Source organism: Aythya marila, assembly GCF_965140915.1.
Source record: "Aythya marila genome assembly, chromosome: 2".
Taxonomy (NCBI): Eukaryota; Metazoa; Chordata; class Aves; order Anseriformes; family Anatidae; genus Aythya; species Aythya marila.
Window position 1 is genome coordinate 57279392 of NC_139043.1, and position 26931 is coordinate 57306322.

Below are 26931 nucleotides of genomic sequence, written 5' to 3' on the forward strand. Positions count from 1 at the left end.
TAGGGGAATTCAATATTGAGTAGCTATTAGATGCATTGCTTTTAGTGGAAAAAATATTTGGATGAGAGGCGGGCACCACATCTGCCTTCTCAGAGACGGGCTGTTCACAACCATGATTGGCATTGGATGAATGGGATATGTAAAAACAAGTATCAGGGGGCAGTAATTCATTTATTTACTCAAAACATGAGATACCATGGAAAATGAAATGGAAGATGAATGTGCAGTGACATAAATCTCAATAAGAAATCCAGCCTTAGTGTTTGAGACTCTATTTCTGCCTTCACACTTTCACAGGTATGTCCTCCAGTTTGCCAACCCTAGGGCAGTCTACGCAGCAGTGTCTTGTAGCATATGTTTCTGTTTTCTGCTTATTGCCTACCAATTTTTTTTTCTGTATACTTCATTTCTCATTTTGCCTACAGGGATCCCTCGAAACATAGTTGTTGGGCCTGCAAATCCAAGAAGGTCTTTCAAGGGGTGCAGAGTTGTCCTGTTCCCCAGATTGGAAACTGCAATCTGCACCAGAATTGATGCAACAGCAGTGACAGGACCATGACTAGAATTACTGCAGCCCCTTGGCACTGGTCTGTAGATAAAGCAACTGTGCCTGGTCATTTCAAGAAAATAATCCATTTTCCTGAAGGAAAGGGAAATCTTGCTTTTGGCTATTCCAGGTCAGCAGGAAGGGCAAGTTTGGTTCAGTGTTGCATCATGAAAAGAATAAATGTTGTTTGAGTTTCTGTTTGCAGATGCTGATGATGGAAAGTGAAAATGATATTATACAACCTAAGCTGTATAGATTTCAAAACTTGTTACAGATTACTTGCAATCAAGTGAAAATGTGGCTTGAAGTTGAACGTTACATGATGCAAGTGAAAGAAAACCCTTGTCCCTGTTTCTCACCTAAATTTAATATTTGCAGAAACACTTCTTTTTCTGGAGCACCTCTCCTGTGAGAACAGGCTGAGGGAATTGTGGTTGTTCAGCCTGGAGAAGAGAAGGCCCCAGGGAGGCATTAGAGCGGCCTGCCAGTTCCTAAAAGGGGGCCTACAGGAAGGCTGGGGAGGGACTCTTTGTCAGGGACTGTAGTGATAGGACAGGGATTAATGGATTTAAACTAAAAGAGAGGAGATTAACTGCATGAAGTTTAACAAGGCCAAGTGCTGGGTCCTGCACCTGGGGCGCAATAACCCCAAGCAGAGCTACAGGCTGGGAGAGGAATGGTTGGAAAGCTGCCAGGCAGAGAAGGACCTGGGAGTGATGGTGGATAGTCGGCTGAATATGAGCCAGCAGTGTGCTCAGGTGGCCAAGAAGGCCAACGGCATCCTGGCTTGTATCAGGAACAGCGTGACCAGCAGGGCTAGGGAGGTGATCGTCCCCCTGTACTCAGCTCTGGTGAGGCCGCACCTCGAGTACTGTGTTCAGTTTTGGGCCCCTCGCTACAAGAAGGACATCGAGGTGCTTGAGCGGGTGCAGAGAAGGGCGACGAAGCTGGTGAGGGGCCTGGAGAACAAGTCCTACGAGGAGCAGCTGAGGGAGCTGGGCTTGTTCAGCCTGGAGAAGAGGAGGCTCAGGGGTGACCTTATCGCTCTTTTTAGGTACCTCAAGGGAGGCTGTAGCGAGGTGGGGGTTGGCCTGTTCTCCCACGTGCCTGGTGACAGGACGAGGGGGAATGGGCTTAAGTTGAGCCAGGGGAGTTTTAGGCTAGATGTTAGGAAGAACTTCTTCACTGAAAGGGTTGTGAGGCACTGGAACAGGCTGCCCAGGGAAGTGGTGGAGTCACCATCCCTGGAAGTCTTCAAAAGACGTTTAGATGTAGAGCTTAGGGATATGGTTTAGTGGAGGGCTGTTAGCGTTAGGTTGGAGGTTGGACTCGATGACCTTGAGGTCTCTTCCAACCTAGAAAATTCTGTGATTCTGTGAGATTAAGATTAGCTATTTGGAATAAATTCTTCATTCAGAGTGTGGTGAGGCACTGGCACAGGTTGCCTGGAGAAGCTGTGGATGCCCCACCCCTGGAGGTGTTCAAGGCCAGGCTGGATGGGGCTTTGGGCAACCTGGTCTGGTGGGAGGTGTCCCTGCCCATGGCAGGGGGTTGGAACAGGGTGGTCTTTAAGGTCCCTTCCAACCCAAGCCGTCCAGTGATTCCCTGTGTGTGATTCTGTGTACAAAAGAAGTTTGGGGAATGGCAGCCCTATGCAACAACATCAAACATCCTAATGTTGACTAATAACAGCAATCTGTCATAAAAACATATCAAAATAATTGGCTGTGCTTCATTGATAATGTTGATCAGACTGCATGGCAGTACCTTCTGCCACCAAAATGATTTACAGTAAGCATGCAGATGTTATTTACGATGACCTACTAATTCTTCTAGAATGAGGGACTGTATTTCTTCTTGCACATGATAATCTTAGCTCTTTTTAAAATGAGCTCTGTTCACTCAGCCAAATTATTTGGGAAAAATAAGTAGTTAATTAAAATGTCTGGTGCTATAACACTGTCTGAAGTTTAATATTAGCAAAATTTTGGCTGAGCTTGCCAAAAGTGAAGGAAATTGCTCTTACTGCCAGAAAAGGTGTTATATGGTATTTTGCAAAAAGTACTGAACACAAAGTTCTTTACTTTATAGTGTATTCTTACTGAAGTCTGCATTAGTTATTTCCTACTTACATTCTGACAATCTAGCAAAATCTTTTACATGCTTTATAACAATTTGAATGAAGTGATCAGAGTGGCTTTAGGTTTGTTTGTTTGTTTCAGTTAATCCATTTAAAACGATGTATTTTACATTCCACTGCCCTGCATTCAGGTACCAATTTTAGTAGTTAGCCGTCACATTCAAAAAACTATATAGTTGAAAGCTGCAGCTTCGCATTTCATTTGCATTATGTGCACAGAAAAGCTGGAAACAGTGTGTGGGGAATATAAGTACTGACTTGACATAAAATAGTTGGAAGTGCAACCATGGTTCTTTAAGTTTGCATGAAGAAAATTAAGTAACTGTCTTCTTTTACTTAGTAGTAATATAATTTTATTGGAAAAAAAAAAAAAAAAGCTTTTGCTTTAAATCTGCTCTAAAAAATATTTCCACTGTGGATCTCCAATGTGATTCATTCAAATGAAAAAAGAAGCAAGTTGCGTACTTCCTCTGTGGTATTTTTATTTTTACTTGATGCAGCATGTAATTCTAGAGTGCTTAGTTTTTGAATTTCCGAAGGAAGCAAAAGTTTCTGTGATGGCTAAAATGAGGATGCAGAATAGATGAAGATTGATACCTTTTTATACAAACTTATTTTTTTGTATAAGTCAAGGTGAAGAAAGTATGCATTTTAAGAATTTTAATATAGGAGAAGCAAAAGTGTTGCATGGTGATGGGACTGAGAGAGAGGCCAAAACCAAAGCCTAACACCCACAGAAAACAGGAGCCACTGAGTGCCTCGACATGACTATGTAGCTGTGTGCTGATGGCTTGCCCAGATCATACAAGATTCCCATGGCAGCACCAGTGACCGAATCCTTATTTGATGAACCTTGTCTCAGTGCCTTGATCACAAGACAATTGCTTTCCAAACCATTTGGATGGGAGTTATAATACTGAAGACTGGAGAAGAGATGACTAATTCACAATGAATAGTGAAAGTAGGGCGTTACCTCCAGATGCCATGGGTGGACAACTCATAATTAGGCAGACGTGGAATGAAAGGCCTTGGGGGAGATTTTGTTTAAGAGAAAACTATTAAGTGTCTGAATGTACTGGAATGTGTTGGCATTTAGGGTACGAGTTGCAGCTTAAAAAGCAAAGCCTCTCATCACAAGTAATTTTCGTGGTCAAATTCAGGCACAGGACTGCAGTCCCATTATGTAAGTAAAAGCACAATGGGTTTGTGCAAAAAAATGAGCAGCTGTAATGCCTTCTGTCAGCAGAGGAAGGCTGCTTTCTGTGTAATGCTTGCGTATTGACTTTCCTTTTGTGTTTTCTTTGGCTGGATGCTAGGGACTTTGAAACAGGAATTTAAAGATAGATTGGGAAAGAGTTAGAGAGATACTGGCATTGACAGGGACTGGGGATATATTGCTATATAACGCCGACATGCAAGGGGGGATTTGTCTGAATAAGAGTCCATTTCATAAATATCAGGAGAAACATCGGTCTGTTTCTGTTTCAGTGTGGTACATTTTTCTGACGGAAAGAAGTAAAATCTCTGAGTCTTGAAGAATATTTTTATAAAAGTGGACACAACACTTGAGAGGATACTATAGAAAACTTTCTCTCTAGAAAGATGGACAGGATTACTGAAAACGTTTGTTCAATCTCCATATTTTATGATGTTAGTACATTAATCACCTTCAGAATATCCAGCCCTGGAAAACATTAAGAAAGTGTGTTCTTTCCTAGTGACCTCAAACCTTCAGAAATGTGTGATAAACCTTTAACAGGATGGATTAAAGGGCAGTCACTGATGTTCATCATTCGAGACATCTTGAAAATGTCTTACAGGAAGACGCTTTTGAGTCGTAGGGTAAGGTCTGGATTTGTTCATAGGGCTGTTCTGAACCTGCTCAGTGTAGACATAACCTGCCTAGCTGTTAGCCAGGTGCTTGGGGAAAGCCAACTACTTACAGTTCAGGCAAGGTTCAGTCAAAATAATGTATGTGGAAGAATCACATAAGCTTTTTTTTTTTTTTTAAAAAAAAAAAAAGCGCACAGAAAGCTCTGGTGATCTTCTGATGTCTCTTCTCACAGTTTCTTGAAGTTGCAAGTGTTTTTTAGATCTCTGATCAAAATGCAGAAGTAGGTGTTGATATCTTTTTCTTTCTAACAACAGTAGTTTAAAATAAAGGACAGCGAGAATGAAGGGAAGTGGAAAAGAAGTTTCCGGGTGTGATTGTGTGTTAGAATAGGACTTCAGAGAAATTTTATATCATGCTTACATGTCCTGAAAGTTGGTATTAATGACTCTATTATGTCAGGTTCCTACAGCAGTCATGTTAACCTGTATAATTGACGGGAAGCTCAAAGCACAGCAGGGTGCTCCAGAGCCTTGTGTTTTGTATATGCAGCCATCAGGGAAATGGCTTGTCTTGCTTCCTCGCATGTCCCAGATACTCTGTTAGGCCACTCTACTTTAATGTGTGCACCCAACTCTCTTTGACACTTGAACTAATACTTTAGGACAATGTCTTTTAGGGGCAGTATGTTCAGTCCAATCTTCTTTTTTTGTTGTATTCAGTTCCTGCAAACAAGTTGCAGCTCTTTGCACTTTAGCTTTAGTTTGCACATTGAATTATGAATGACCCCTGAATGCTCTATTGCCCTTTGTCAACAACAGATGTACAAGGACAAATTCTGCTCTCAGTCATCTAGGGGAAGATCATGGGATCTGATCTTTTACATAGAGATTGTTCAGGGTAATTCAGTTAAGGCATACACTAGAGCATTGATAGAGATCAGACTGGGAGCCATGCTATCAGGAGGTGGATGTATACCCTAAAATATTACCTGTCCAATGGATTTATCACAGCCTGCAGAATAGTTAGTGGAATGGATTCTGAATAGATCCTCTTAGCACAAGGAGGTGACAGCGCAGTGCCTTCTGTAATGTCTGTACATGTTGTAGTGGCTTAGCTTCCCTTTGCCAGGAACCTTAGCTATCTGTACAGAGTGCTAGAAGTGTTGTTGTTAAGCTTCAGAAAAGCACTGTTGCTATTTAAAGGAAAGCAATATCCTATTAAGATAAACCTATGGGTACTAATGCAAAATCTCTTACTGCAAAGCTCCGTGTTGCTCATAGAGCCATTGCTGTTAGTTGGCTACACATTATTTATTTTGTTCAATATAATGTTTATCATCAGTTCAAAACCTGAAGCATTTCACACACGAAATCCCAATGTTTCCAATACACTAAGCTGGATATTTCACTATCCAGCTGAACAGTCCCCCTTAAGTACTCGGTTATGTATCAGGTGGAAGAGGGAGCTGGGGAGCAGGATATACAGCCCAGTTACAGGATGTCTTCTGCTACTGAACATGCAACATCTGACTACTGAAAAAGCAGGCACTGAAGTATACCTGGAAGATAAACTTGGTTTCCAACTTACCAAGTAATCAAGTTACTTCAGACCTAAAGACTTAATGTTTATTCAGCAACCTCACAATTCAGCTAGGAGTAGCTGAGCCCCTCCACAAATTGAAAATACAACTTTGTGAATATGATGTGTGATCTTTGATTATTCAAGAATCTACTTCATCTATGTGGAAATATATCCTGAATTTCACTTGGAAATGTATTTGTACTCTGTGGAACACTTGCTGGCGATGAAGTCAGAACTGCTGTGCTGGGCAGGGGTTTCATTTTCCTGAGCTTTCCCTTCTGCCTATCAGAATGTCAACATGTCAGCTCCTTGTGTTCATTGCTCCCAGATGGTTTGGTGATGTTTGGAAAAGGATTATAAAGCTGGGTTTGTTTACTTATTATTTTATTTGCTGTTGCTTTCATCTTAATATCACTTGCTGAAATACAGAATGATTTCAATTAATTTTCTTTTGACTTTGAGAAACTCGTTTCCATTGGCCTACGTGCAGATTATGCATTTGCAAAATGTATTCGGTCTTCAGAAGTACCCATCAAAGTTCAGTTCAGTACAAAATGCTATAGCTAAATAAATAGCAATGTGTCCTTCACAGAGGAGGAGAAATATGCTTGCAAAACTGAAGGAGAAGAAAGAGGGGCTCAGCATATCATTTAAAATGCTGAGCTCTGGAGCTGACCCACTGAATGGAGCTCAGGATACATACCACGTAGCATTCTCCTTTTGGTCTTTATGAACTGATTCTATAATGATGAGGTATTCTAAACAATGAATAATCTCCTCCTAAAGAAAGTTTTTTCTTCTCCTTCTAAAATGTAGCTTTTATGCTGAGTCTGAGAGGCTTTAGAAACTGTCAGAGAAAACAATAACAAGGAAAAAAAAATGAGTATTATCAGGCCATATACCTAGCCCAGCTAGAAGTTAAAACACGAATTAAAGACAGGAGGCTGTTCATAAAGGAAAACTAACAGCCAGTGGGAAGTAATCAGTGACTTTCCTAAAGGATCAGTCTTGGGACTCATCTTGCTATTTTCATTAATACCCCAATACCAAAATGAAGAATGTGTTGCTGAATTGTATTGATAGTACAAATTTTGGAGTTTTATCCACATGTAGGAAGATATTTCTCTTTTCAATTTGCTGTCTTTAGATAATTAAATCTTTGTATCCTTTTGTACTCTTTTTGTACATGTTGGGAGAGTTGTGTAAGAAAGCACCTTTTCTGTGAGCATAATGCACATTTGGGGCCTGTTCTCAATTAATTCTATTCAGTGATCGATATCTGAGATGCAGCTCCCCTCTCGCAATCCAAATTCTTTTCAGATCAATTATATACCTCTGAAAATAGGGAAATACTGACAGATACTAGCTTAGGAACAAGAATTCCCTCACATAAATCCTGAATGCAAGAGATAGGGATTAGCTGCACTGGCCATGTATATTTAAATAATCCTAATGATTAGAAATGCCTTGCAGAGATTTTTATGCCACTCTGTTTAACATCTCTCGTGGTTTTTTTTTGTGTATTTTCACAGTCATGCTACTGTTGAGTCCCTTGGCTGCCAAAGGGTCGTAGAGAGACAGTGTTCAGAATGGCTAAAATTTGCCAGCCCAGATCCTTGAAATCACCCCAGTAGAAGCCCTACTGTTTTCTCCTTGTTTTTCTTACCTTGAGATGAATCTTGAGAATTGATAATCAGTCTGGAAACTGAAGTCAGTTCACATGCAGTTCCTGCTTATTAACTTTAGCTCTTTAGAGCATCTGTCATACCACATCATACCACGTGATAAAAAGCAAAAGCTGTTAACCTGGAGCTCTTTTAATTAATAAATAAATAAATAAATAACTTTGGGTTGCTGTGCATAAAGTGTTACGGGATTTGAAATTCAGGCAGCTTCTCTCCCTCCCTCCCTCCCACCTCATAAAAGATACCTCAGATGGTTGAATTTCCAGGAATGCTGCATTCCCTATTCTTCAGTTTTTACGGGACATGGGGTTTATGTTTGGGGCAGCTTGTGTTTTCAGCATTATTTCAGGAAAGTGTGTGACTTGTGTTGTCATTTGTGCTGACTGCCAAAGATAATGTTAGCTTTAATATGTGTTTAAATGAAGTTACAGCATTTTAGAAACATTACAGTTCTTAGTCTTGGTTCAAAGTGCATTCAAGTCCACAAAAAAGACTCTCACTGACATAGGTAGTGGCCTATGCTGTCCATGATCGATGGCATGTGCTTCCCTTCTGTCAGAGGCTGACGCTGTTCCAGCACTCTGATTTCCCTTACGCAAGCTACCTTCATACATAAATGCACACAGATAGAGGAACAATTTCCGTTTACACTTTACTTTTCAAGGAAAGAGAGGTGCTCTAATCAGCCCTATCAATAGGTTAGGCTCCAAAGGGCCCAATCAGCCTGGTAGACAAAAGATTTTCACGGTACTGATTATAGAGTCAGCCTGACCGTCAATTAAAATTCCCCTCTCTGAACTTTTGTTTTTAGACAAGGAAGGCCACATAAGGGAAATTTCAAAGAAGATCCAAAAATAGCAGGTGGCTGTCACTGCTGTGCTGTGCTCAGTTTTAATCATCAGATTGGAGAGATAACGTGTCTGGGTTGCACAGAGATGTACAAATGTAGGTTGACTGTTTAAATGCCAGAAATGGGTATGGAGGGGCATGGATTGTAAATTTGAGACTACAGCTGCTAACAAGCCCTTCTACTTCAGTTTTTTACTCAACACCTTTACCTTTCCGCTTGGTTGTTCAAAAGTGGTAAAAGTTGTTAGTGATCTTTTGATAAACGTATTGTAATTGTGTGTTTTGTTGCAATTTCTGACCTGTGGGTGAGTATCTAAGATGCTTGCTTTTATTTACGAGGCTTAATAAATCCAAAGAATTTACTGCAGTACAGGTAATCACTGTGAATTTATCCAGAAAATATAAGGTTAGCTTTGTTGTTTGGCTTTTTTCTTTTTCCCTTTAAGAAGTTGTTGTTCTTGTTTGGGTTTAGTTGCTGTGATTTATGATGATTATTATCTTTGGTTTTCTGCACTTCAGTTTGCTCTAGGTGGCAAAGAAGGCATGTTGGCTTTCTTTGGTATTGTTTAAATACCAAATAAACAGATTTATATTTTGTTCGTTTCAAGCAATTGCCATGATTTCATGATAAATAGACTTTTCTTTTGAAAGGGGGCAACGTAATTAATGCAGAAGACCACTTTCATTGCTTCTATCTTCACATCAAATATATGGTATAAAAAAGCTATCCTCCATCAGAAGCCACATGCTGCCTCATTAAAAACACAAACAGGAAACATTTTATTTACTTTGAAAAAGACCGTATCAAAATAGAAAGAGGGGAAGGGAGGAGAGGCTGCAGCTGTTGCAGTCAAAGTTTCAAGTACATTGCCCTTTTTTTAACACTCTCAAATTTGACAAGTTCATGTAGCTATCGGTTTGCAGAGGTGTGCATATGTTTACATATATTTACTGGGTTTGTCTCATGCCACCAGGCAATACTTGCTTAATAAATCAAATAGTGTTATGTATGGTTAGACAGAAGTGATGGTCAAAACCAGATATTCTTTGTTTGTTCTGGGGGAGGGGGTTGTCACTGGAGATCTCCATTATTTGGCTTACAGTGCATACGCTTCGTCATGATTAATAAATTCCTGTAGTTAATCTGAATGGCAGCACCACCTAATGTGCAATTGGAAGAGTCAAATCATCAGCCACCCCAGAACTGAGGGCCAGCCAATCTGTACAGTATTAGTTTTGTGCTGATGCCAAGTGGTCAGCCAAATTTGAGTCCAAAAAATGAAAGAAAATGCATTTCACTTAATTATGTATTTTTGGCTATTTAAATATCCGATATCATTTTCTCCAATTACACTTCCTGGACTCTACTACAAAAATCAAAAGGCAATTCATATAACTAAGCTGATCAGAACAGAAGCTTTTTAATACTAGTTGTTCAACAGTATTTGAAACTACCAAAAGAAATCAGTGAACATGACTGCTTTGCTTTCTGTATTTGCATCCTACTCCGCAAATGCAAAAGGATTCAACTGACTAATTTCCTCCTGGTTTGTAGTTCATAGAGGTAAACCAGCTCCATGGTTTTGGCGCCATCTTGCTACATAAGTCTCCACTAATTTATGGCTTATAGGAAATCTATGCAGCTTTTATAACTATCAGCAGCTTAAGCTAGAGGGTCTTGTTTTCTCTCTTTTTTCCAATCCTGCCCCTTTTAAACGTTATCTGGAACATTCTAGTCTGCTCCCTCTCTGCCCCATGCTAGCATTCAGTTTCCTTTCTGGGGCAGTTGTTTTGGATCAGTTGTGAAACACTTGACCAACAGTAGGGAAGACCACTGTTTGGGTGACTTGTCACCTCCAGAATGTTTCCCAAGCTAGTTTTTTGCTGTTGTTTTCTTTCTGATACTGATGCACATCTATGTTCTTGGCTAGGCGTGGTCCATGACCTGCAGTCACACCCTGGGGCCCGTTTCTCTTCATCAGTGCCTGGTCTAGAGCAGCACTTGTGTTGGATCCATTTCACTCCGGAGTGTAAATATTTGTCTGCATATTTGTGTAAAAAATGTTGTGGGATTTGAAAACATTCAGGTGACTGCAGCTAGTATATGAAGGTTGTAGATGTTAGGGGTTTTTCTTCAAGCAGGCAGAAATGTAAGAGAGATCCAGGAGGTGAAGTAGCTGAAACTCCCTAGGGCCAGAAATTTAGATTAAAAAGAGGAGAACTAGATACCCTCTGCCTCTTTGCAGACCCTGTCAGGTTTTGAGCTGGAAATATTGCATACCCATATAGTGCATGTAAGGGAAATATACATTAGGGAAGTCTGGACCGCATGATGCATGAGAAAAGGCTGAGGGAAATCAATTCATTCAACTTCCAGAAGAGAAGTGAGGGAGAGATGACATTACAAGGTTTCCCTTCTTTTTGGGAGGGCAGAGGAGACAGAACCAGACTCTTCTTCAGACCACTTCAGAGTGGTCAAGCATTGGAACAGGTTGCGCAGAGAAGTTAAGGAGTTTCCATCGTTGGAGGTGCTCCATGTGGACTGGAAAGGGCCTTGAGTAACCTGAGCTAGTCTGAGCTACTGCAAGTGAAATGTTGGACTAGGTGAATTGCCAAAGTCCCCTCCAATTGAAATTATTCTGTGAATCTGTAGCTGTTACTTAGCCGGCATGTGTGGTGCTGGGATTGACAGGTGCATTACTGTTCTGTTACGTGAGACGGCAGGTAAGGCTTAGTGAAAGGAGAGTCTTTAGAAATGCCAATTAATTTATACAGCTTTCTTAAACTTTACCGTTTGTCTGTGCGGTGGTTTTGAGAGGCTCTATAAGCTGTCTCATCTCTTTTCTTTTAGCTTCAGGATATATGATTTTCCTCTGTCTGCCATTAACACTATACATGAGTACATCTGTGTTGAGATTGATACCTCAAAATTGAACCTTACTTCAACAACAGTCATTAAAAAGACTGAACTGGATATCACTGGTGCACGTGCTGAGCACAGCCGGACACAGGCTTCAGAAGCTAGACTCAGAGGTCTTGCCATAGGAGGGCCTTGGAAATATAGTGCAAATGAGGATATCTTAAATATTCTGTCCTAATTATATTTTCATGCTTATAAAGATTAGGAGAAAAAAAAGAACAAACATAACTTTCTTTTACTAAGAGATTAATGAGGACATGTGGGAATGGACATCTACACACTGCTGTCTTCAAATGCACAGCATGCTGTGATGCATAATATTTCTAAAAACGGGAGAAGTACTGAGATGTTCAGATTGACATTTCAGTGCCTGTCTGGTTTCAGTGTCTGTCTGAAATATAGGGTTCAATAATCCTATTATGTGTGTCTGGCACACTCCTCCTTCTTTAGCAATGTGCCTCCTATAACTGCTATAATGAGACAGAACAGCCAAAGTCTAATTCTGTGTGTGCCTCATCCTATCACTCAGCAAAGTTATATCGTCATCAGATGCAATCTATTGTTTTCTTTCCTGCTGTGTGCTATTGATTTTTCTAACCTTTCTTAATGTTACATTTGCTTGGCTTTTTAACTTTCTTACCAAAGGTTAATGTTATTAAGTTGAGCAGATTCTATAAAACTACAACCATTATTGCCTATCTTGCAATAACTATAGGGTCCTTTCATTAAACCCTGGCTGCATCAGAAAGCTTTGTCTTGAAGATGTTCGTCATTTGTGAATATGGTGAAGGTTGGCAAGAACTGCACCTGAACTGTTGCCCAGTTTTGTGGTATACAATATTAGATTTTTTAATGTCAGGTTTAGCAGATTTACCAAAAACTCTCACCATCAGTGAACGTGAACTGAACATTCGTTCACTCCGGCAGGGTCAGAGAGAGGATACGGGCAGAGTGCTGCTGCCTGTACTCCCTTGGGTCTGACTATGCCAGTCTCTTTGCTGTCGTGGCGAAGGGAGCAGATCTAAAATCTCATCAGCTCCCAAACTGCTTGTCTGTTTGATGTGGAAAGAAAATGAAGAATCAGAGTTTAATTTGAAGGAATTGATGGCTTTACTGGTGGCACTCTGTCAACATTTTTTCATTGTGATCTACAGTAGTACTTGTATAAAGTGTCAAACGTGCAGACAGTGAGTGAACAGTTTTAGGATACCACTGCTGAACTGTTTCATTTTTAGCTACTGCTGTCACAGCACCATCTTGGTATCAATACCATGGGTACAGCAACTTGCATTTATGACAAATAGTGCATTTGACATCCCACTTATAAGTTTAGAAAATCACATTTCTGTGATTGTGTTTTCAAGGCCTTCTATATGTGGAAAACACCCTGGCAGGGCTGAACGTGGAATGTCCATGTGTGGTACTTCACAGCTTTCTTCTGGAGCTGTGGCAAATGACCGATAGTGCCTTCCAGCCACTATGTTGAAGTCATCTTGCTTTGGAAGTGACACGTAGTTGCTCCAAAGAACTTATCAAAGAACATCCTGAAAAAGCTAGGCAAGAACTAACTTCAAGTGAAATGTTTTTAAACAGAAGAGAAGCTTTTAATCCCAGAGAAGTTGTGGATACCCGACCTGGATGCCCTGGTATTCAAGACCAGGCTGGATGAGGCCTAGGCTGGACAAAGCCCAAGCTGGACGAGGCCCAAGGCAACCTGGGTGGCATCCCTGTCCATGGCAAAAGGGGTGGGAACCAGGTGATCTTTAAGGTCACTTCCAACCCACGCCATTCTGTGATTCTATGAATTTAAGGTGTTGTACATCATCCCTTTAAAAACACAGGATGTTGAGTAAGTTTGCTCTTTCGTGGGTGGAAAGCAGAATTGCAGTGTAGCTGCAGCTGCCAAGAAGTGACTGTCTAAGGAGGATATCAGGCTTGTTAGTGAGTGCCGGAAAGAGTATTTCAGAAGTTCTGGGGGCAGGTTGGGGTTAAATCTATTATTTATAAATCAGTACCTATAAGCCACTTCTGCCAGCACCGGGGAGCCAAGGAATGGTCCTGGCAAAAGATAAAAGACTTCCTTCTCTACTGCAAATTTAGGAGCTGGTAACTCATGTTCCCCTCTTCTCCCATGCCATGCAGTAGCTGTCCCCGCAGTTGATTTTGTCTGCATCTGTCACGTTCCTGTGCTGTTCAAAAGCTGGTTGTGCAAGACCGGGGAGGTTCTGTCTGTTTATAGCTGCTCACAGCGGTCTCTCTTGCCACTGTCACTGCCAATAACGAGCCCGCCTGAGAGCAGCCTGCTCTTAGTGGATGACATGTCTTTTCAGTTAGAGTGGGCTTTGATTAACAAATTCACTTCAGAAGTTTTCAGGTCCAACTGTATGGGCCAGAACATCCCTATACCTTTCTTAGGCTCCCTCAGTGTCTCTGGCTGGCCCTGCACAACTCCCAAATTGATTGCAGTCCCCAGTTGGCTTGAGGCCTTTTTCTCCCTGCCAATTTGATGTTTTGGCCATTCCTGGTGAAGAGTGGGAACATGGCAGCTCTTCAAATTGTTTGAAACTTAGCTCTGAATTCAGATTCCAGTTGCATTTTTCCTAGCCTCTTTGTGGTGGTAGCAACGTTGCTTCTGCAAAGGGACGTATATGGTGACATCTGCTAATGCATCTAAAGCTTGCTTCACTTCAACAGGCCTACCTGAGAAGGCATTTAGTGCAACATGGGGTATCAGAAAGTTTCTGCTTTACTTTTGACCATTTTTCCTTTTAGAAGATTTTGAGGAAGGAAGAAAGAAAAGTAAGGGGTATAATAAAAAGCATGCCATTATCTCCTCCTCATTTCTTTCACTTCATCCAGATCCCCTACTGCATGACAGTTTTGTTGGGTTTTATATGTGTTCTGGCTGTGTGGGGAAGCATTTCAGTGATAGCATATGTCCTTCTACTGGAGACTCATTATTTTATTGTGTGCAATCCACCAAACTCTCTGTGTGCTGATCTGGGCAATTTTGTCCTCTATATCTTTATTTTTAGCACTGAGGTAAAGGCAACCTAAAAGTTCAATTTTTTTTTCCTAATGTAACAAAATAATGTACTTTATATACACAGGCACACATGCAAAGATTCTGTATTCTGAATGTTTATCTCTTATCAGTTGTTATGGTGTATAGAGAAACATAAAAACTGTCAGGTAAAGAAAAAGCTAGGAGGCTTTTAAGGGGACCTTGAAGTGGTAGGAGAGGGAACCTCTAAATCCAGCATGTATGGTTCTTATTTTAATTTATGAAGCTGTATGGGTATTTGGTATCTTTGAAGCCCCTTTGAGTGGTGACTTTATGTGGTAGATACATTTCATTTTTCCTCACTCAGCTCTTCATCAGAGGCTCGGGAGTTGCTTTAGCACTCAAGAAGTCTGAACTTCTGCTCTTCTCCACTTCAACATGTTCTCATCTATGTTAGCCCACTGCAAGGAGATTGTTGTGATATTACTGCAAATTAACAACTTCAGTGGTTCTGGGAAACTTGAAAATTTTGTATACATACATTTATACACATTTCAATATATGTAGCAGAAATGTAGTAAGTGTAGTACCAGAGCAGGAGATCATTTTCCTGGAATTTGATCCTGGAAGTTCTTTATGACCCAGAGCTCACCACACCAGAATTTGTCCAGCCAGCAGAATATCGTAGAACATGCTTATCCAAACTCATGAACATACTCAATAGGTTTGGAATATCTGTTCCTGTGCCTACCAAAGAGCTGGTTTATAATAATTTGTTCAGCTGGGACTTAGATGGGTCTTTGGGCTCTGTAAGGGTATAGCCTTTTACTTGATTCTTCTATCTCCATGCAGAGACTTTAGGAGTTGTTAACTGCAATTAATTTCATCAAAGAGAGCATTACTTCTCAAAACTGAAAGTTGTGTTAATTTTATTTTTCTCTCTCTTTTGCTGCTTCTTCACTAGGGATGTGAGTTAATAGAGACCATGGATCAAGATTTCACAGACTTCACCAAGTGCCTTCAGATTCTCCAGAAAAAGATAGAGGAAAAGAGCCTGCAGGTAAAGGCACAACATCTACGTCCCTGCTTGTTAATAATTACTCTTTCTCTCCACATACTTAGGTTTATGTTTTAAGTTTGCACTGAAATGAAGTATTATCTTCTGTAGCCTTGCCATTCTGAGGTTTTGCCATGTTTACTGCACACCTTGTAAGCATCAATGCTTCTGCTAAAAGAAATTACCCAGTGTGTCAACAAATAAGCGTTGGCTTTCTTAAAAGGCAACTTGTATTGATTTCTGTTAATGAACAACCCAAAATGCAGAAGAGCTGTTGTGGCTGGTGTTCAAAGCAAGAGTCCCGCTTTGGCATGTAAATATGTTTTCAAGTCTTGGCATACTGAGCCTTGATGTTCATATCTCCTTCTTCTCTCCTCCCAAAGGTGAGATGGAAGGGGGAATCTTATCCTGCCAACATTACATATGGTGAGCAATATCTCCTTCTGCAAAGGTTCCCCTGAAATCAAATGGAACCTTTGCAGAGCAAGAAGTGCGCTAAACTTAAAAAGAACCATATGGAGTTGTCAGCTGCTCCTTTCATTGGAAAGGCAAAGGAGGCACTGTGCCCCCTCCCTTTCCATAGTTTGTTTCATAGGCTCTCGTTTCATCTCTCCAAGATGCGAAGTTAAAATTTGTCAGGAACTTCAACATGATGAGTTGATGGCAGATGTGCTCTTGGGATTGCTGTTCTTTTCTCCCCATGGAGCATTCCTTCTTAAGGGCTGAGCTCTCCTCTCCGCTCTCAAACTCTGGGTGAAAAGAGCTGAGAGGAAACAGCTGTTACATCCTCTTACCAATAGTGAGGGCAAGGGGCTTATAAGAAAATGAAAGCAACAGCACACAAGATGGAAGGACATTGCAAACCTCCTCCTTTCCCGTTTTTATTGTAGCAGGATAGGAAAGTTCACTGACTTCCTGAAATCACTTGTTCTCCAACAAGGCAGCAAGAGATGGAAATGCCAATACCACTCCCTCTTTCTTCTCTCCTCATTCCAGGCTGATACATAATTACCCAGTTTTTGCTGGTTGTTTTGAAATGCCTTAGTCTTCTGAAGGAGGTGTATGTCTGTGTGACACGTCAGAGTGCTGTTGCACAGTGCCCAGTACATGCTGTTGTTCATTAGTTGTTTTTTTTTCCCCTATCAGTATAGACAGAGATAGGAGAGGTCCTCATGCACCTCTTACCTGTTAGTATGTGAGCCAGGAAGCTCTTTGGTACTTCATTTTTTTTTTTTTTCTATTAATTAATTTTATGCATTTATCATCAGAAAAGCACACCAGGGTGTCTTGCCACCTAGAACATGAATGATAATGAGTGTGATCGGAACTGATGAGCCACCTACACCTAGGACTTGTTTTGACTTTGACAAGTAAGGTGCTTCCCTCTTAATGTAACTACCCGTAGAATGAAGAAGAACCTGAATGTTTCCTGGATTCAGTTCATTATCAAATCTCATCTACAGAGGCATTTTTTAAGCTATCAGAAGAGGTTTTATAATGAATAATCAATGTGTGCTTAAAATAAGAGCAGTGGGAACATGACAGCTTACAGATATGTTTCAACAGTAAGTAGTCTATTTGTAAACTTGGAATTCTTTGATCTCTCTACTAGGTAAAATCCTGTTAAGTTAGTTAAAGAATATTGCACTATAATCCTCTGTGATGTTTTGTAAAGTGCAAGCCAGAGTGTAATTGCAGTAATTGTGTAGAGTTCACGCCAACGCACTAAACCTAAGACTTCAGTTTAGTTACACTGTCATGCTGTTATACTTAAGACGTAATTGAGACCAGCTTTAAATGCAGTTTTTCAGAGGTGCAAGAAGTAAATCAGACATGTTATCTATAAACTAAGTACTGCATTCCTTAAATGCTAGCTGCTGCTTTTTTTTTTTTTTTTTTTTTGTGGTGTCTGTTCCATGAAGTATAAGAAGATGCCATCGGCTAATTCATACTAACTAAAGCATACATTTTTATTTTTGTTTTTTTGCATTTTCTGATGTAAGGGGCTTCAGGAAGTCATTGACTCAACTTAAGCAACTAATATGCGAAGCTTAAGCAAAAAGAACACAAAACTGTATCACAACTGTATAAAGTAGAAGGGTTCAAATTTTCCCTATGATCAGAAGTGTTAAGTACACTTCATTAGTAGGAGAATTAGTGATACTTTTGGATGTGCTGATGATGCAGTGCTTAGTTTGATGCCTGGTTCCCCAATAACAGAGTTTCTGCGCATTTGCAACATTTATTGGCCTCAGTTAATGGATGCAACCACTTGGCTTCTCTGAAACTCCAGCCCCTATAAATACCTAAAATTGCACTTAATTTAGGCATCTTTATGGGAAACATTTTGCCATGAAAATGTCAAGTGATAAGGAAACAGACTGTTCTAGCCGTAGATCTAAAACCTTTGAGGAGAATGCAGATAACTTCAGAGAAGAAAGCTGTCACTGAATTCTGCATTCACTCAGAAAGTACACAAATCTGAGAAGAAAGGTCCAGTGTCTAAAAGTGGAAAGAGTTGTTCACCTGCATTTGCATTTTTGGCCTGAAGTACAAACCTGCATGTCATAGTGTGGATTTTTTTTCTCCTTCAGGAAAGACTATCATAAAAGCTTTCCTTTTAACTGAGAATATTAACTGGGTAAAATATGTTTTTCTGGTTCCAGCTGAACAAAGATGTATCTCCAGCTTTGACTTTTACTGATTCTGGCTGGCTTAACCAGAGTACATGTCAAAGAGGCACTATAAGTCTGTTTCCCAATGATTTATAGTTGAAATTACTGAACAAGGAAAGTCTATTTTTAGTAGATAAATAATAATAATAATAATAGTAATAATTTGCAGTCATGCTGTGTGTGTGGCTGCTCTTTCTGGGTAGCAATATGCTAAATTAGGAAATGAAATTCAATGTATAGCCTGGATCCAAAATCTTGTGACATAGTTTGTCTGGATGAAATTCAACTGTGAGATGCTGAAGTATTTGAAACAGATGTTCTTCAGTTGGTTAGAGAATAAGTTATCATTTATCTGCTGCACTGGATGGATAACATTTCTACTCTGATCTGTCACCTCTACAAAAGTTCTATGTGAACGAGACTTTTGAGCTCTCGGGAGCTTACGGGGGCAATATTTTGTTCCAAAGGAATTCAGTTTTGGTAGTTTGTTTTCCATTTCCACACTTCTGTCCTCCTCCTCTTCTTTCCCACTCACCCAGATTGCTTGTGAATAAATAACTTTTGAACAGAGGAATGGAGTCCTGAAAGGTAATCATGTCATACAGCTTTCTTGCCTGCAGCCACCTGAGTGACAGACACAGTGAGACAGATACCCAGTGCCCCCATGGAAGAGAAGGCTGCAAAGTCAGTTTAGATTTAACTGGTTGTTGGAGAATTCAGTTTGGAAAGAGGCCTTAGGAATGCCTTTACCACAATGAAGGGTACAGCTGGAGTTAACAGCCTACTGAGGCAGATCTGGGAGAAAAAACACCTTGTTAGTTCTTGAATTGCTTGTTTGATACAAAGAGCAGTAATTCTGTCATATGGTATAAGTTTCTGAGTTCATTATTACTTTTCCCTTTTCTCAAAGAAAAACTCTGAGAAAGTTTCTGAATCCTCAGGGTCAATCATTTCTGGTTTACATTGTGTAATGCAATATCATAATTGGCTTGCTTAGCCAAGTCATTCAGGAAGCAGTATTGGGGTCATTTTGTGATATCTGAGTCATCTAATTGTGTATATTTATAATCGCATACTGCAGTGAACGTTAGGACAAGCAGTACCAAGCCGTATAGACCTAGTTAGTATTGGTCTTAATTTTCCCTCTCCACAACCCTAATTCATTTGTGAATTGAATTGTGTTGGATGGGTGAAGCAGTGAAGTACCACCAACAGAATCTGACTCCTGAAGTTTCTTTGCAACCTAAAGGCTGTTAAATATCTCTCTCTTTCTGCATGACTGTGTGTATGCATGTGTACACAGATGTGCATGTATGTTTATATATACCCACAACTTTTCTGTCAGTATACCTTCCTATCCCTATGTGATTTTTTTTAATGTCATAGTAGCTTTGTCTTTATTTCTGACATTTGTTTCTTTTACCTTGTTAATGGTCTATTCAACTTTACATGTCCATATTTCGTTTTACTGCTTTAATCACTTTTTGTTCTATAGTTATGTGAGTACTTTTGTTTTCTCATTACAAGACCTTCAAGTACGCTTATTTTCAGTAATTTCTGTCTGATACAATTTGCTGGTCTTAACTTTCTCTTATGTAACATAAGCTATTTCAAGAAACCATCTGAGCTAGCAGAAATGGTAGACTTGCTTACAGTATCTTTTTTTGAGATCAGCAGATCTTACATTAAAAGTGAACATCGTTATCTCCATCTTGCAGATAAAAAAGCAGATGTACAGAAGCGACTTGTCCATGGTATCCCAATATGGTAGTGGTCCAGCTGGGGATCCTTCAGTTCCTGGTCTTTATCATGCCCTCTTTCCATAACACTCTCCCTGGTCTCACTCACAGGCAGCTCACAGCAGCACACTCCAATAGGATATGGAAGTGTATTTATCAATTATGCAGCTCCAAGGAGAATCTGCATAATGTAATGATAGATTTAAGCCATTATCTTTATCTCAGAGTTGCAAACTCTGTGTTCTTTAACTGTTTCATCTAAAATACCGTTTAGTCTTAAAGCTAAGCTCCAGGACTTTTCATTTAGCTTTATTATCTTTTCTGTTTAAAAGTTAAAGCACCTCATTTGCTTACATGAGCTGAAGATATAAAAAAATTGATTTTATTGAAAACTAAATGCCTTTTAGTGTTTTTTTATTAGAGTGTTTCAATTGATAAAAAAAGCATTAGTGTCAATATGAAAAGGTGAAAAAATCCAAAGCAACTCTTCTCAAAAACCCATTGCAGTAAAAGGATACTATACTAACATTTCCATTTTAAAATTGCAATTTAAAGGCTCATTCTATCAGCAGCCTATGGTATTACTTCTTATATGTGAATACAAGCATTCTTCCCTTTGCCCTTTTATAGGAAGTGTAAAATTAGTCCGCTCTCTTTTCTGTTGAGGGAGACTAAGCCTAATGTAGTGAAGTCATGTGTTCATAAAGTGCTTGAGAGAAGACAATGAAGTGCTGTTGATGTTCCACTTCAGCTATGTAGTGTTCAAACAGCATATTAAGCACTCCCTGGCTTGTCTTTACCCGAAGAAAAAGACCCTGAAGGAAAAGAAAATGCTATAGTAAGCAGATCTAACGATTTTAAAGAGAAGAATTTCTTGACATAAAGAACAATCCCATGTAGAAAAGATGTAACCTGACTCCGTTTGACCAGTCTTTGGTTTTGTCAGTCTGTTGAGGTCATTCTTGATGGCATGACGTTTTTGTGACAATTAACATACTGGCTTCAGCTCCTGACTGAACTGAAATTTTGCTGCTCACATTAGTGGCTGGTAATTTCACAGAAGGACACTAGTTCTAATTTTCTAAAAAACTCAGGGTGCCAAGAACAGCAGTGGGAATGGTAGTTAAAGGAAAGCCTAGGAATGAGGACTGGTGGGTCATTACAAGGATTTGGGAACAGGGAGTATCAGAAACAGAGGGAGAGGCTGTTTGGAAGGTACCAAAGCTGGCATGGAGCAGGACTGTGAAGCTCTTAGGAGGAGACTGAAGTTTATGGCTCTATCTGTATGCAGGGCTAAGAATAAACCTGTTCAGTTTTGGTGGCACTGTTGCGTTTTTCTTCTTAATGCCTCACTGGAGGAGAATAGAAAATGCAAATGAGATATATTTAAGGGAAGTTAAATACATTTATAAAAGGTTTCTACACTGTCAAGTGCTATATCAAAAGATTTTCATAAGTTATTAATAGTAAAATCCTCTTCAGAAACAACCATATCTAAAGTGTTTCTTATGAATTCCCACTTTAATGTGTAGAATCTCATAATAACTTTCAGCAGGGGTAAATCCATCCTGTAGGGTATACAGACATATCCTTGAGTGCTGACCATTTTGACTCTAAGGTCTAAATCCACCCTCCAGAAATGCAACATCTACCCCATCCAACCTACTGTGGAAATATTTCAAAGCTTCCCGTTGTGAAGGTATGGCAAGGTACACTCCTGTAATGAAGGATATCAGAAACACCCTAATCTTTTGTGAAGGGAGCAGGCTGTCTACCTGTTCCTCTGTAACTGTGGGCATCACGATACACTAAATATCTTAGGCATTTGTGTTAAATAATTTAATGTAAAATGGATGTCTGCAAGAACATACTGCATCATATACTGTGAATTTTTCTTATGCAGTGTTTAAATACTCTGCTAGGGCATGTATTTGGTCTGTGAAGATAATTTAAAGAAAAAAGGCAGAAGCAGAACAAAATTGATGGAGAATGTATTGATTTCCGTTTGTTAGTTTAAAAACACAGATAAACCCCATGTCAAACTTTGGGGTGGAAAAGAACAAAGGGGAAAGCACAGTTCACTTGGGCAGTTTGGGGAATGGAGAGGTTACTCATGAGCTAGACTGTGGTATCCGTTCAGAATCCAAGGTTTCCGACAACCATCTTCCATTTCCACAGTTTAGCCATGAAGTAAATTTTTGAAATACAGAACATGAGGTTACTACAGGTGGCTTGCTGTTCCATTTGTAATCACCAATTTTGTCCTGTTTATAACTATTTTTGATAGAAAACATGATTATTTTTTTCCCTATATTTTTAAATTAATGCAGCCTCTTTTGCCTTCAACAGCAGAGTTTATTCAGCTTCCCCGATAGTAGCAATTGCTGATGTAACTGCCTCAATGCTGGGAAAGTGGTGGGCTACATTAACATACCATTATTCTCAAAAGGCTGTTGCATTTGTACTGACAAAGCCTTGGAGATGGAAGCTGTAGCAGGAAATCTTGAAGAGCCATAGCTTTTGACACTAGGAATTTTTCTGCAGCCTGAGGACCAAGAGCTCAGTTCGTTGTTTGAGATGCTCATAGAAAACTTGAAATTATTTTTTTCCGTTTAACATATGAGTACTGTGATGTTAAGAAATGTCCCCTCTATAAGTTACGAGTATTTTTATGAAATTCTGTTTGGTTAATGAGATGTAAGCTTATCTTTATAATTAAGCATATTAAGAAATTTGTGCTGGTACAGCAAATTTTAACTGCAGATTATAATAGCCAGTACATTTTCTACATTTCAAGTATGATATCTTCCTATTAGACTGAGATGCTTGTCAAGAATAAATGACAGTTTTGTGGCTTTTAGGTATTTTTATAAATACCTTTAGCAGTTTTCTACATCCATAAGTATAGAAAAATGGCTTTGGAGAGAACAAATTGATGAACTTCATAAACAGCAGTGATCTCGTCCTTCATTCAGTAGGTGAATCAACAAACTAACCTTTTTCTGTGGCATCTCTTCAAGGTTTCCTGCTCAGGGAAACTTATTTAACTTAAGTCATGCATATAAGAACACTTACTGGTTTGGGGTTCTTTGTTTTCATGATTTTTTCCCATTTTTTGTAACATTGGATTTTGAATAATCAGAAGAAAGTGAAATTGTATTACCAGTCAAATCTTTTTAATCTGTTATAGGCCTTTTAAATTTTTTTTTTCTTGCTTAGATAGGAATATCCTGGAGGGGGAGAGGGACAGGGGGGAATGTAGTGGGAATGTAGCAAATTATAAGTGTATGGGTTATGCTGCACAGAAGTGGTTTAGCCTTATAGTCCTCAGGCCTCTTTGTCTTCTGCAGTCCTTTGACTGTCCCTCATTTCTGGACCTGGGCTGACACCAGCAGTGATCTAGAAGGGAGAGGAAGGGGATTTGTCTTAGAGCAATTTATTCTCTTCACAAATATTGTGAGGATGAGGCAGCCAGGTGATACCTAGGAAGCCCATGCAGCGTTCCCAGTCTGACAAAGGCAGCAGCACAAGTTCAGCAGAGACTGAAGGGACTTAGCAGCAGAGCTGCCCTGGCAGCCAGGCTTTCCTACTTCTGATGCTCAGTGCTGTTCTTTTTTAACCAGTTACCTTTTAATTTGACTGTGTCAAATATTTCCAAGGGGTGGCTTTGGGAATCATCTTTCCAGCTTGCTTAGAGTACCTGTTACGCTTCCCTTTTAAACAACTGAACAGCTAAACACTGAACAATTAAAGCTCAGTATTTGTGCAAATTAAATGTGAGCATAAAATGTTTACAGCTTCACAAGCGCCTCCAGTTTAAAGAAATCACACTACATTTCTTTTTAAGTGCATGGATATATTTATATGGTCTAGAGGACAGTGTGGAAAAAAAATAGGTTTTGTAATGAATGTAAGCTGACGTTATTCAGGCTATGTTTAGCTTACCTCCTATAAATACTGAACCTACTCCGAAAAGGAAAATTGGCGTCCAAGATCCTAACCTACTTCCTTCAGTATTGGAATATCACTGGCCTCCTAGAAACAAATGTATAAATTTAGGACTTTTTCCTGCAAATCAGTACTCCCATGAAGAAAAGAAAAAAATCTGTACGGCCCAAGTATTCAGTGAAATCACTCAAAAGGGAAACCATTTGTAGCATAGGACCTGAGAGACATGAGGAAATTTTTCTGTCTTTAGTTTCAGGTCTTATATCTGACCCTTGAGAATAATAAGACAGGCTATTATCCCCTTGTTCATCATGAAGATTAATGTTGAGACCAGTTGAAAATACTACTGCTCTGTTGAGACCTATCAGGACATCCTCAGACCTGTATGAACCCAAATTTAAACTTTTTAAATAGCAGAGCTAACGTCTCCTCCTAGTTAGATGCAAATATCTCACTTACCATTATCTCCTCTGTGTTGTTGCTGTAAGAGAGTAAGGATTCAGTATAGCTCCGCATTATTTATGGTGTCTTTCATACAAACTTCATTGCTAAATGTTAAAATGTGCAGGAAGAGTGCCTGAGCTTAGCTAGCCTGAGCCGTTAACTCTTATTCAGATGAAGTTAAAAAAAAAAAAAAAAAAAAAAAGGCATAGCTTTGGAAATGGAGATCTTTTTTTTTTTTTTTTTTCCTGTGTTCTGTGCAGAATGCTTTCCTTTAAAAATGTTTGTTTTCTAAATTTAGCGTAACAGAATGGAAATAAAAATAGGCAGAAAATGAATTTAAAAGAAAAAACTCATTTGGTTTAAAAAGCCAAAAGAAACGATTTCATCTGTCATAGTGTTAAAGTTGGCTCTCTCTGTTCGTACAGTTGTAAACACCTGTGGGCTGCTGGCAGCGCATTTCACAGAATAACCCTTTTTTTGTAGAAAACCTACCCCACTGCCTGGAAATACAACACATTTGTTCACCTCCTTTGTAACCTTTCCAAGGATCCTGGGCCTGTTCTCTGATCAGGAACTGAAACAAAAACAAAAAAGTGGAAAAAAAAATGTGAAGGGAAATGAAAGGAAGTTTTGTGACAGTGAGAGAAAATAATTCTGTAAAGGGTCTCTAAACGTTGGGGTCCCAACTTGGGGGGGACCTTCCTGCATGAGGATATCTCTGCCAGCGTGCCCCAGCAGGAGCCGTGGTTCCCCCTGGGGAAATAATAGAAGCCTTTAGGGAGAGCCTTCCCAGCAAAGAAGCCTTTCACCATGCAGTGCTCTGCCTGCCCATGGGACCAGCCTTTGGCATGGGTTTCAGGCAGGCTCGAGCTGCAAGTGGTGCAGGACACGGTGGGTTGTGCTTGTGCTGTCCTGCTGGCCTTGGCACAGGATGGAAGCGTGTCAGAGGAGAGGAGAAGGAAGGCCATTCTGGATGATATTTGTTTTGTACCTGCTGGTTGGCTGTGTTTTTAAATATAGATTTAGTGCACTCAGGTGTAGTGGTGCTTTTGGATAGTAATCTGAAAGAAAACAGACTACAGTATTAAAAATATATATGCTTTTGGTTTTATACACAGTCAGCTGGAGACTTTGCAAATGCTACCTTTGGATTATGCTCCAGATTTCTTTTAAATAAAGACTGACAATCAGAGTTAAGTGAAATGTGAAATATAAAGCTCACAAAGAACAGATTCTCTTGGAGATGATAGGATCGCTTTTCCTCCCTTGAGTTGTTCATTGATGGGAAGTTTTAGTTAGTTTGTTATTTCTTTTTTACTCCTGGAGGCAGTATACGAAGAAATTAAAAGCACAGCATGTGCCAAACACAGCTTTTGGCACTAGAGACAAGTGAATAGGGGATCGTTAAAGAGATTTTCTAGACCATTTTAGCATAATCTTTTGAGGGTCTCTTGCATTGCTGCTAATAGAAATCCAGAGCTTGCTTTCTTAGAGACATGATAGCTTACAACAATTGGTTTTACTTTTCTGTGGGGGTGACACCACAACACACACACTGTCAGTTACACACCACTGTCAGTGTTTCAGCCATGGGAGCAGTGAGGTGCTAAATTGGGAGAGCTTGCTACATGTGAGTGTCTTTCCATGCTGTTTTGAAATAAGAGTGTGTAAAGTTTGCAGAAAACACATGATTGATGTTCCTGGTTGTTCATGCACACAATAAACACATCAGGGTCAAAACCAGAACTTGTTCTCCTCCAAGCCTCAGTGAGCAGGTTACTGTAAGAGTTTTAGTGCACTTTTGCCTACTTACAGTGGCATGTAAAGGTGTGGAGCAGGGACACTTCACCCAGAAAACTTAAGGCAATAAGGAATTCCAATGACCCTGATCTTGTACGCAGCACACATTGTAGAGCTGCGCTCCAGCTGAGCAGCAGTAGTAGAGCAGGCATAATTGCTGTCCTTATTCCCCAGAAGGCACAGGGAGTACTGCTTGATCAAGGTCATCCACAAATATTCAGCACAAGAGCAAGCAGTCAGATTCAGATTGCCTGGGATCCATTTCACGTGAATTTCACAAGTTATTCTTCCGTACTTGCAGAAAACTAAAGTCAATGGTTATGAAGTTTATGTTCCACAAAATTTATGCCAGATGATGTCGTATATATCCACAGACTTTCCACATACCTGTAGGAGATAGCAAAGCCAAAGCACTGAAATTGAGTCATTCAGGACACAGATACAAACACAAGACAATAGTAGAACTAAGAGTAAAGCATTTCCTTCTCCTGCAATCTGTGGCTGGATTTCAAGATTACCTTTTCCTCTTCCATCTAGCTATCAGGTGTTATATGTTTTAAGCAGACAAGTGCAATCTGCATATTTGTTGTTATTACAAGAATTAACCTCCCACTTGAAATACAAAGGGTTACAAACAGAGAAAGTACTCAAGTAAAAATGTAAGAAAATGAACAAAAGCAAGAAATGCTGTGTGCAGGAGCTGACAAT

The 26931-nt window shown here is 39.8% G+C and overlaps 1 protein-coding gene across 4 annotated transcripts in view; it reads left to right on the plus strand.

Annotated features, from left to right (window-relative positions):
- The window catches only part of TPK1 (thiamin pyrophosphokinase 1), a 328823-nt gene that overhangs the window by 188388 nt on the left and 113504 nt on the right, over positions 1-26931 (plus strand). For all 4 annotated transcript variants that reach the window (XM_082752566.1, XM_082752567.1, XM_082752569.1 and 1 more), the window contains one exon: positions 15525-15620. In XM_082752566.1, the coding sequence (XP_082608692.1) occupies positions 15525-15620 (96 nt within the window). The remainder of the gene's footprint in view (positions 1-15524; positions 15621-26931) is intronic.